General features: G+C 40.7%; 1 protein-coding gene across 1 annotated transcript in view; it reads left to right on the forward strand.

Annotated features, from left to right (window-relative positions):
• The window catches only part of LEKR1 (leucine, glutamate and lysine rich 1), a 141,508-nt gene extending 130,902 nt beyond the window's left edge, over positions 1-10,606 (forward strand). The window contains exon 12 of the mRNA XM_090273190.1: positions 9,940-10,606. Coding sequence (XP_090129316.1) covers positions 9,940-10,353 — 414 coding nt within the window. The 3' untranslated portion in view covers positions 10,354-10,606. The remainder of the gene's footprint in view (positions 1-9,939) is intronic.
• Positions 10,607-11,559: the final 953 nt, after the last annotated feature.

Here is an 11,559-nt window from a genome sequence, read left to right on the forward strand (position 1 = left end):
AGCATGAAATGTCAGTACCTTAAGGAGAAACGTAATTATTTAAAAGCTTCCAGAAACAAAAAAACAACAACAGTCACTTAAAAATGATCAATAATCAATGGCATCAGAATTCTTAACAGCATCAGGAGAAACTAGAAGATAATGGCTTCCAAATTCTGAAGGAAAATTATTTGCAACCGAGAATTCTATATCCTGCCAAATGATCAAGTGCAAGGGTCAAGTAGGGGTATTTTCAGATATTAGAGTTCTCAGAAATAATACTTCCCTTGCAGCCTTACTCAGGAAGCTGTTAGAGGCTATATGACACCACAGTGGGGGAGCAAATTAAGAAAGGAGAAGAGATAGGAATCAGGAAATGAGTTCCAACACAGGAGAGAGGTGGAGGAAATCCCCAGGCCCAGGGTAGGAAGAAGTCCAAGGATGACAGCAGTGCAGCAGATTTAGAGAACCACCGGGCTGGGTTCAGTAGAAGAATGAAGCACTTTTAGAAGTAGGTCTCCAAGAAAAAAAACAAGCTGGAGTAGCAATACTTATACCTGACAGAATAGACTTCAAAACAAAGACCATAACAAGAGACGAAGAAGGTGACTACGTCATACTAAAGGGATCTATCCAACAAGAGAATATAACCCTTGTAAACATATATGCACCTATTATGGGAGCACCTAAATATATAAAGAAAATCTTGGTGGACTTTAAGGAAGACAACAGTACAGTCATTGTAGGGGATTTTAACACCCCACTGTCACCAATGGGTAGATCAGACAAAAAATCAACAAGGAAACAGTGACCAAAAGAACAAACACAGAGATCAATGAAACAGAATAGAAAGCCCAGAAATAAACCCACACCTTTATGGTCAACTAACATTTGACAAAGGAAGCAAGAGGATATAATGGAGTAAAGGCAGTCTCTTCAACAAATAGTGTTGGGAGAACTGGACTGGTACATGCGAAAAAATGAAACTAGAGCAACAACTTACACCATACTCCAGAATAAACTCAAAATGGATAAAACACTTAAATATAAGTCCCAATAGGCAGTTAAAATAATACTATTTTTGTCAATGTAGCTTCTAGTGCAAGGAAAACAAAGGAAAAAATAAACAAATTGGGACTACATCACATAAAAAAGGTTCTGTACAGCTAAAGAAATCATCATCAAAATGAAAAGGGAACCCACTTCTGGGAATTTATCTTAAGAATCCCTGAAACATCAATTCAAAAGAATATATGCATCCCTATGTTCATAGCAGCGCTATTTATAATTGCCAGGATTCGGAAACAGCCTGACAGTGGCCAGAGGGGAGGCGGAGGGCTATAATGGTTGAAAGAAGGGGAAGGGACTAGTCAAAGAACATGTACACATGACTCATGAACGTGGACAACAGTGTGGGGATTGACAGGTGGGGAGTGGGCTGGTTGGAGGGGGCAAAGAAGGAAAAACTGGGACAACTGTAATAGCATAAACAATAAAACATTTTTTAAAAAGAAGTATGTCTCCAAGAGCAAAGATTACAGGGAGAGCTTGGACATGTTGAAAGGATAGTCACACTTCTGTAAGTGGTATTGGTGAAAAGTTAGTAATCAACACCTAGACAACTCGTCGTCGGCAGCCGTCCGTCTCGAGAGACGATGGTGTAGCTTCTTAAGAGTCTATCTGCACCGCCGAGAATGGCTGTGCAGTCCGACTCGGGAGTGACATGGTATCTGTCTCCTCCCGTGTTGAATCGATATCTTGCGATGACGCTGAAGCTACAGAGCCTGGGCAGGGTAATATGGAGGGTCTGCTATTGCCCATGCAGCAGACCCCCCCTCTCTTCGCAGCTGAAGGGTCCAAGGGAAAGACGGAGTCGATACAGCTTGGGTTCAGGTGCGCCACAGGAGTTGCCGGTGTTGACTACAACGTCAAATCGCCTTAGGGACTCCGGCTCTGGATTTTCTGTCGGGGTTTACTCCCTTAGCCTTTCCCCTGAAGAGGTATGCCGCAAGGCAGCGGAGGTTTTTTGGAGTCAGAGTTTTCCTTCTCTGATGTGCCCTGACTGGAAGATCGAACCAGCGACACTTAGCTCGCAGGCCGATGCTCAATCCACTGAGCCAAACCAGCCAGGGTATATTTTGTATACTATAATCATAGAAAACAGAATATATGAGTACATTTAACTAAAAATTGTGATAGAAATAAAATGGGGCAGGAGAAACATCTCATGGGGAAGGAGAAACATCTGTTCTATGAAGTCAGTAGGTAATGACTTCAAAATTGAAAAGTCATGAGATAGCTATGCCATGATATTATTTAGGAATACAGAGAAAAATATCAGAAGACACAGCTTAAAAATCTGAAAATGGTTGTTTCTGGGGGCAGCATTGGAAGTGTGAAGGAGTGCTTTTTTTTCCCATAATAATTTGATAGTATTTAACTATGTGTACTATATTACTTTAAAAAATAATTTAAAACAATGGAAAGGAGTAAATTATAAAAAGAACCTGATAGAGAGGGTAGAAAAGAAAAGTACAATGAGCAAGTTTAAAAAAGAAAAACCAGTAAATTATAAGTGAAAAAAAAAAAAAAAACCAACAAACTACAAACTTCGAGATCTTTTTAAGATTATGAGAAATAAAAGAATAAAGACAAAGCAGATTTTAGCTTAAACTTTAATAACATGTGCCTGGCATACTTCTATTTATTCTTCAAGTCTGAATAAAAAGATAGGTCCTCCATGAATCCACAAAATCCCAAAGACAAGCTTAGGTATACATCTATGCACCAATTACCAATTACATGTGTGTATGCCTTCATTTAACATGTAAACAGTTTTTTGTTTTTGTTTTTGTTTTTTAGAGAGAGGGGAAGGGAGTGAGAAAGAGAGGGAAAGAAACATCAATGTGTGGTTGCCTCTCACACACACCCCAACCGGGGACCTGGTCCATAACCCAAGCATGTGCGCCGACTGGGAATCGAACTGGGACCCTTTGGTTCACAGGCTGACACTCAATCCACTGAGCCACACCAGCCAGGGAAACAGTTGGGGTTTTTTTGTTTGTTTGTTTGTTTGTTTGTTTTAAACAGATGCTAATAAGGAGAATAAAGCAGGGTAGCCGGATACTTTCTGAAGGACAGGTGCTATATGACATGGTGTGGCCAGAAGACTCCCTGAGGAGATAATATTCAAATGCAGAACTGAAGTGAGGGAAAGAACATTCCAGGCAGAGGGAATAGGAAGTGCAAAGGCCTTGTGGGGAGGAACAAACTGGGAACCTTGGAGAAACCATAAAAAAGTCGGCAAGCATTGTTTGAGCTTAGTGAACAAGAAGGACAGATGTGGAAAGCAAGGTTGGAGGGGTCTATTCACCAGGAGCCTTTGTAGGCTGCAGTAAGGATCTCGGATTTTTTTTCTAAGTGTGATAAAAAGCTGCCTGGGAATTTTGAACAAGGGAGTGACATGATCTAACTTATTTTAGAGAATAACTGCTGTGTGGAAAATAGGTTGAAGGGAGAGCAAAGATAAAGGTAAGGAGACCTATTATTACAAGACTCTTGAAAAGGTCTAGAAAAACACTGATGGTCATAGCAGCGAAGGAGGAGAGAGTGGCCAGATTTGGACTACATTTTCAAGGGAGAGACAACAGAAGTTGCTGATGGATAGCATGAGGGAAAAACAGAAGAGGCGTCAAGGATAACTCCAAAGTTTGGAATCTCAGAAACTGAGTCACATCACCCTTAACTGAAACAGAACACTAGTAAAGGAATATAAGTGGGGGAGAATATCAAGAATTTGATTTGAAACATGTCAATGCCTATTAGATATCCAGATTCAGGTGTTGAATGGATAGGGGGAAGGCTGAGTGGAGACATCCACATGTAGCTGGCATTTAAGCCTTGGGACTGAATGAGATCACCCAAGAAATGAGATTAACAGAGGGAGAGTTGAGAACAGGCGTCCCAACCTTCAGAGGCTGGGAGAAGAAGAAGCCAGCAATGGGGACAGAGAAGGAGCATCTATTGGGGTAGGAGGAAAACCAGAGGAGAATACTAGCAAAGACCCTAAGGAAAGAAAGTGTTTTTAAAAGGGAGTGTGGAACTTATCCAGGGCCACAATCCCTTCTACAAAAGCTTTGGTTTCAGGTAGGCTTTGCATTCAAATTATGTTGAATTTTAGAAAGTTATTAAAGTTCATATGCCCCAGAAGTCTAACGCAGCCCCTCCCAGGCAGTGACATTAGTATTTCTGCAGTGAAGCATAGGGGTGGTCCCACTAAGTGAAATAAATAAAGATTATCAGTCTAGTCAGATTTTATCAACAATACCAAATGTTATGAGTTACACAAATTTTTCTTTACAGAGCTTTTTGGATATCAAAACTGTGGCTAATGGATTGTGGATGTGTATTTGCTTTCTGTGCAACAGCTATTTTTGTTGGTTCACCTGACCATCACTTGACATCTTGGCTCTGTTCTTGTTTAAAAATAAGAAAAGAGAGCTCATCTGTTTCTCTGTTAGGGTTACAGACCCAAAGAGATAGGAGGAAAAAGTGAAGGATGAATTTTCCCAACTACATACAGTGGGTACCACTGTCCAGTAGGGAGAGATGGAGTTTCATTTCTTATACACTTTATAAAATTTTGGGATCATGGATGACTTTAAAACTCTTTGGTGACTTTTAATATTTTTCAAAGGTAAAGTCTTTTTTTAAAAAAAAAAGAAGGAATACCTGTTTATTTAGGAAGTTTACTAACCTGGCAAGAATGAATTTATATAAATCCTAAGATTAAATTTCAGGAATACATGGCAATTGCAAACACAAATAGCTTTTTTGCAAGAGGGATTTGCTTAGTTTTAGGTTATGCTTTTACTGCATTTGCACGCTTAATTGGTATAGAGAAAATGACATGCATTTCTCTGGTAATTCCGTTTCTGAGAAACCAAAGCAGCCGTTAGTAAATTAACAAATGAATGGTTCTCAGTTTTGGGACCGAAGAAAATTGGTATCTGAGTTTCTTCCAAACAGTATAGGGCTAAATAGAAGTTCTCTAATCTCTGGCTCCATAGGGAGCAAGGGGATATCAGGGAAGCTTTTAGGGAGCAGGAACTATTCCTGGGGTTGGTTAGCAGGGAGGATGGTTGAACTGACAATCTGAGAACCTTAGCCTTGGGGCATGAGGCTCAGACTGAGTCTCCAGCCAGAGAAGGGGATCCAGGTAACACTGTCTTACATATTGGAGACAGCCCTGATGCAGAGTACAGATGCCAGAAAGCTGACAGACGGAGAAAAAAGCATGGAGAAATGGTTTTTGTTGTTTCATTAGTACTAATTAAATCTTAATAAATGTTAGATTATTGACTTAGGAACGTAAGTTGTGAACACACTGTCTTCATGGGCTCTTCCTCCCTATTCTGAAAATCTGCTCTTGAGAGAGCTCAGTCCAAGGATTATTTCCCTGTTTCCACTTCTCTTTTGGTTTGTCTGCCATAGTTCTTTCAGTGTTCTTTATATTTGCAAGCATAGAAATACAATTTTAAGAATAACTTGCTTGACATCCTTTATACTTCTTTCCTGAAATCTATTCAGATTCCAATTTCTGCCTGTCACAGGGCAATTTCCACTGTTTTTCTGCAGTGTTTTTGGGCTGATCAGATTAGTTGAGCAGAAGCCTCAAGTGGAAGTTGGGGCACATCCTTTGCTAACTCCTACTCATTTTTCTGGTTTCCACACCTTTTCCACAAAGTTTCCTTTTACCTCAGCTTCCTACTCAGCTGGCTGACCACCCACTCACCCCAGATTGTATCTAGCTTGGGTTGGTGGAAACTGTAATCTGACTGGTTCAGACCTCTCTGGGTATAAAGCACAAAGTCACACATCTGTGCTTATTCTTCACCAAGGACTTGGTTTCCCAGTATATGCCCCCCCAAATTATACCAAATACAGCTGATTTCCATCACAAATAGGATTCTCACCTTCAGAATGCTCAAGTTACCCAGCAAAGCCTTCTCTTGCTTCTTCCACTGTTGAAAGCAATCCAGCTGTCTCTAAGGATAAAAATGAAAACAAACATAAAAATAAACCACCCTTACACTCTAAAGAGTGGAGAAAATTGGCCATATTAAAAATTTCAGACAGATGGTGAGCCAGTTCATATTTTTATTTTGACATTTACTTACCCAGTGGGAGTACAATTGAGCCATATTTTTAAGCCCACTCAAAGTGGCCTTCATCTGAAAATGTTGTAAACATATGTATAGAGAATGCTCTCCACCAATCAGCACGGCTTAAGGACCCAGGAACACTAGTTCTCCCTCCCCTAGGTCAACCTAAACAAGGGCCACTCAGGATAGAAACCTTCTCCATGGAAATTTTGGCCTCCCACTATCCTCCCTTCCTCCCATCTTGCCTCACTCAATGCCATTTTCCACAGAGCCGGCAAAAAGATCTAAATTTGACCATGGCAGCCCGTCGCTTAAAATCAACCGTTCAATGACTCCATATGGCTTTCAGAATGAAGTTAAAACTCTAGTATTAGCATGTTACCAAAGCCATCCTTGATCTGACCCTGCTCATTCCTCCCTGCGTCCGTCCTGTGCTCTCTTCCCTTTCTGTACTCTGCACTTGAGTCATTCTGAGCTATGTGTCATCCCAGGATGTGCTTCTCCCTCCCTCACTGGCAGGGCTTTGCACTCACTGCCCCCTCTGCCTGGGAAATCCTACTGCTGCCTCTTCACCTGGCTCACGCCTCCCTTTCCATCTTGACTTAGTTTACTTGCAATCCAGTGATACTGTTTTACCACACTGAAATAGGCCCAGTGATAACTTTGACTAAAACATTTAGAATGCTAAGCTACACTGATTATTCTCATGCTTGCCCATGATTTTCAAACTCACTGAGCATATTTCATTTTACACATTTTCCCATGTTGCTCAATAAAAACACATTAGAATTCTGCAACAATAAAACCTTCCAAAAAGACAAATAAAAAAGACAAACATTTTGCCTAAATTGCTGAATGCAATCTAACCACGAGTGAATGATTCTTTTACACATATGATGGAATTTTCCACTAATATGTCTTACTGATTCTGGCCATACCCACGTGTATTCTGGTCATGCCTGTCACACACACTCCACCCCTGAAAGAGCAATCCCCTAAACTTGAAGTGTTCTATTTCCATTGTTTTACTCCATGATTGAATAAATGATAATATATGAACTGCTTGTTGGACAGAACTGAATTATAGTCTCAATTTTAAAGAAGGTAATGGTGGCAGAGAATATGCAGATATTGTGGGATTCACCTGAGATTTCATAGTGTTTACAGAGCAAACAAAAATAAAAGTCCTAACTTTGGATCCTGCTTTCAGTTCCAAGGTCCTTCCAGTTTGGGAAATAATTGAAGAAAGATAATTCATCCTTTTTTTTTCTGGAAGCTAACAGCCTTCAAGAAGAATGAATTCCAGAGCCGTGGGCCCCAGACTGAGATGGTCAGCAGACCTTCCAAAGTTCAGTGTGGAGTTGGTGGACACTTTGCTTTCATTGGAGCTGCTATAGGAACATCTTTGGGTTCATTTCACCTTTTTACTTCCTCCTTTTGTGGAGCGTCACTTGCCTGAAAGAGCATTTAAATGATTTGCTTCATGGATGTTTTCTGTAGAACACTAGTTCTTTCCTTTGAGATATGAGTTTACTTTTAGTAAATGAATTGAATTTTATTTTTCTTCTAATGAGAGCTCTTGTCATCAAATCACCCATCACTTTGTCCTGCCATTCATCTCACCAATTTATTGACCTCACTGTTAACTGCTATCCATTTTGTTTTTATATAGTCAAATAAAATTAACTCTTTCTCATAGCTTTCTTTATCAAGGTTATGCTAATTTATTGAATGCCTTGTAAATCTACTCACTTCACATTTTGGCAGCTTGCTCTACTGGTGGACAGGAAACATAATGCATTAATATTTTTTCCTTTTAAAATAAAGTTTATATAAAGTTTAGAAAACTTGGGCAAAACCCAATTAAATCTCTTACTGTTTTTTATTGCTTCAGTGTCCTGGATCATAATGGTCCATGCATGCTTGATATAATTCATGTGACAATTAATGTAGGCACAGGCAGCTTGGAGCAGGTCTCTGAAAGCAGGCAGGGCCCCATCACTTTAGAGCTGGGTTCCTCTCAGCAAGTTACATAACCAGTCTGAGCTTTATTGCCTTTCTTTTTCAAACATAGTTGTGGGGAACAGGAAATGAGATGACACCCTATGTAGCAGCTTATTAATCTTTTCTAGCCCTTCTTCCCTTGTTTTTTAAACAAGTATTTCTGGGACAGCTAATGAGAGCCAGATGATAAAGCCATAAACATAATCCTTGGTCTGTCTCCTGTTGCTCAAAAATAAATAAATAAATAAATAAATAAATAATAGAATAAAAAGAAATTAACTAGAAGCAAGTGATTAGCCCTCATGGTTTTTTAAAAAGTATGTGGATATATGAATCATGTATGTATGCTAATACTATATGTAAATGATGTGGATTTGTGTGACCCAGACAGGCTGCTGATTTTATAGAAAAAGACTGTGCAACTGTCCATCTGGAATTGCTCCACCTTTCTCAATATTGATTACCAAATTTGGAATTGAATGGATTCTGACCATAATCATAAGAAATTCAAGTACAGGAAGATGCTACTTTTCATGATGCTTTGTTATTTCGTTCCACTGACAGAAGATGAGTCAGTAAACCCTTTGGAGGATGCTTTCCACTTGAGAATCAGACTTGGGCTCTTTTTACAAACAAGCTAACCTGATGGAAGTTCATTTTTACTCAAAGAATCCTATGCCCCATCATTTTAACTGTGTTTACTTATTCAGATACCACTTTGAACTGTTACTTTTCAGACTCTTTTTTGACAACCCACAGACAAATGTCAGGATGTTAGGCAGATCCAAGACCTAATTCTTACCACAAGCCTCGAAGTAATTTTGATGAATTCCCTATATGAAAGATGGGTAACTCTTCAGCTAGAAATGTAGTCTTAGAATTTGAAGGGGCCTTAATGATTTCCAATCCAGCAACCCATTTGAAACTTAAATTTGCTCTGATACGTCCCTGTCAAGGGAGATTCAATCCTTCGAAGTATCCTCTGGCGAGCTCAAGCTATTAAAAAGTTCTTCCTTGACTTGCACCCCATAGTTTCCCCCCTTGGCTCCAAATTCTCTTGGGGATATAAAAAGCAACTCCTCTCACATTTCTGAGGCTACAAACTTCTTGAGGACAGGAACTGCACCCTCTATAGCTTCTAGTAACTTGATAAATGACTGTTGAGTGGGGATAAAAGCAGGAAATATTATTCTTTATTTTGATATATATCTTACAGAATAGATAATTATCAATATATGTGTTATATTGAGAAGGCATCATACAAAGTAACTGATTTTATTGCTTAAATGCTATTGCTGATATATTTTCTTCTTTCATTCTTAAAATTAGGCAGTTTTGCCTCTTTGTCTTATGTATTGCTGCTTACCTTCGTTATAAAATAAGATATTTAATGACACTATAATATTAGCTCTTAGATATCACATATGTGGGACATAGTGTCTGAGACACAAGGGACAGGGAAGTTGAAACCCCATTGAAGTAGACATTAGAAGTTCTGGGTTCCAGCCCCAGCCCCAGCCCCACCACTACCACCTGAATGTCCTTGGTTCTTGGTTCCTCATCTGCAAACTGCAAAGGTTGAATCAAATGTTCTCTTCAAGCCCTCTCTAGCTTTACCAATCATTTGTGTTTTTTACTTTTCTGTCCCCTCTGGTAGAGTAGCCACAAAGATAGTCAAAGAACACAGACCTCTGATTTCCAGTTTGCTTCTCAATTTATATTGCCAAGAACTATCCACAGGTACACTGTTAAAGCTAGGGTTGCTTTCCCCCCCTTTTTTTTCTCATTTCAGAACACTTTCCTTCAGGAAACAGTGCGCCGAGAGTGTGAAGAACGCTTTGAACTGACAGAGGCTTTGAGTCAAGCCAGAGAACAGCTCCTGGAGCTCAGGAAGCGCAGTGGAGGTTTACCGCTGTCACGGAGTTTCCCCAGCCAGGGCAGCCTAGCCTCGCTGGCAGCAGCGGTCAGTAAGCAGGGAGAGAGAAGCACTGCAAGCCTGAAGTCTGAAGGAGGAATCAAAGTGCCCAGCCTGCACGGAGTGTCGAAACCCACCCCTTCTCCACCCTCAGCTCAGCCCAAGGGGGTCAGCAGCTCAGGTTTGCCTGCTGTCCTCCAACCACATCCTCCCAGGGGTCGGGCATCATCAGTAAATGAGACCAGACAAAGACTGGCTGCCCTTCTGCGGAGGAGAGTGCATCATCAATGACTGGTCCGAAGTTGGGAGCAGATTCTCACAGCGTGCCTGGTCCTTCCCAGAGTGCTGGAGACTCGCTGTAACTGAGGATGACAAAAATCAAACTAGTATCACAGATCACGAATACATGTCTATAGATTTTTTTAACCAGAGAGTTGAAAAATCTAGGAGGTTGGAAAGCCACATTTTCAAGAGGCCTTTGAAATTGCAACAAATAATGGAATTATTGGGATTCCAGAGAACCAGGTTCTATATTTATGGATTGTATGTTTAGATATGCTCTACAAATATGCCCCTTCAGAGATCATAGGTAAAAATTTTCACCCATAGCACCTTTTCTATTTTATTTTTTAACAAGCAGAGATATCACCACAAAAAATAGATTGTAGTGGTTTCATTGTTGTTTTTTCCATTGGTTTGTTAAGCTGAATAGGTTAAATAGATATAATTCATCGTCGGTGGCGGCGGCAGCCGTCCGTCTCGAGAGACGATGGTGTAGCTTCTTAAGAGTCTATCTGCACCGCCGAGAATGGTTGTGCAGTCCGACTCGGGAGTGACACGGTATCTGTCTCCTCCCGTGTTGAATCGACATCTTGCGATGACGCTGGAGTGTCCTCTCCAGTGAAGCTGAAGCTACAGAGCCTGGGCAGGGTGATATGGAGGGTCTGCTGTTGCCCATGCAGCAGACCCCCCCTCTCTTCGCAGCTGAAGGGTCCAAGGGAAAGACGGAGTCAATACAGCTTGGCTTCAGGTGCACCGCAGGAGTTGCCGGTGTTGACTACAACGTCAAACCGCCTTAGGGACTCCGGCTCCGGATTTTCTGTCGGGGTTTACTCCCTTAGCCTTTCCCCTGAAGAGGTATGCCGCAAGGCAGCGGAGGTTTTTTGGAGTCAGAGTTTTCCTTCTCTGATGTGCCCTGACTGGAAGATCGAACCAGCAACACTTAGCTCGCAGGCCGACGCTCAATCCACTGAGCCAAACCAGCCAGGGCTGAAATAGATATAATTAGTATTCCAAATAGACAATAAAAGTACTTTAGTCTTTAATTAGATAATTTCCAAAATGTTTAGTTCAAATATTCACAGAGATTATCACCACCACCACCATCATCATCATCTCTTTTCACTTCACGATTTAATTGATTAATCTAATTTCTTTTTAGGCTAGGTCAGAAGAAATGATAGGTAACCTTTAGGAAGACATTCTTCCCTGTGAGGC

The sequence above is a fragment of the Furipterus horrens genome, unplaced genomic scaffold, assembly GCF_987537825.1.
Source record: "Furipterus horrens unplaced genomic scaffold, mFurHor1.1.pri manual_scaffold_1, whole genome shotgun sequence".
Taxonomy (NCBI): domain Eukaryota; kingdom Metazoa; phylum Chordata; class Mammalia; order Chiroptera; family Furipteridae; genus Furipterus; species Furipterus horrens.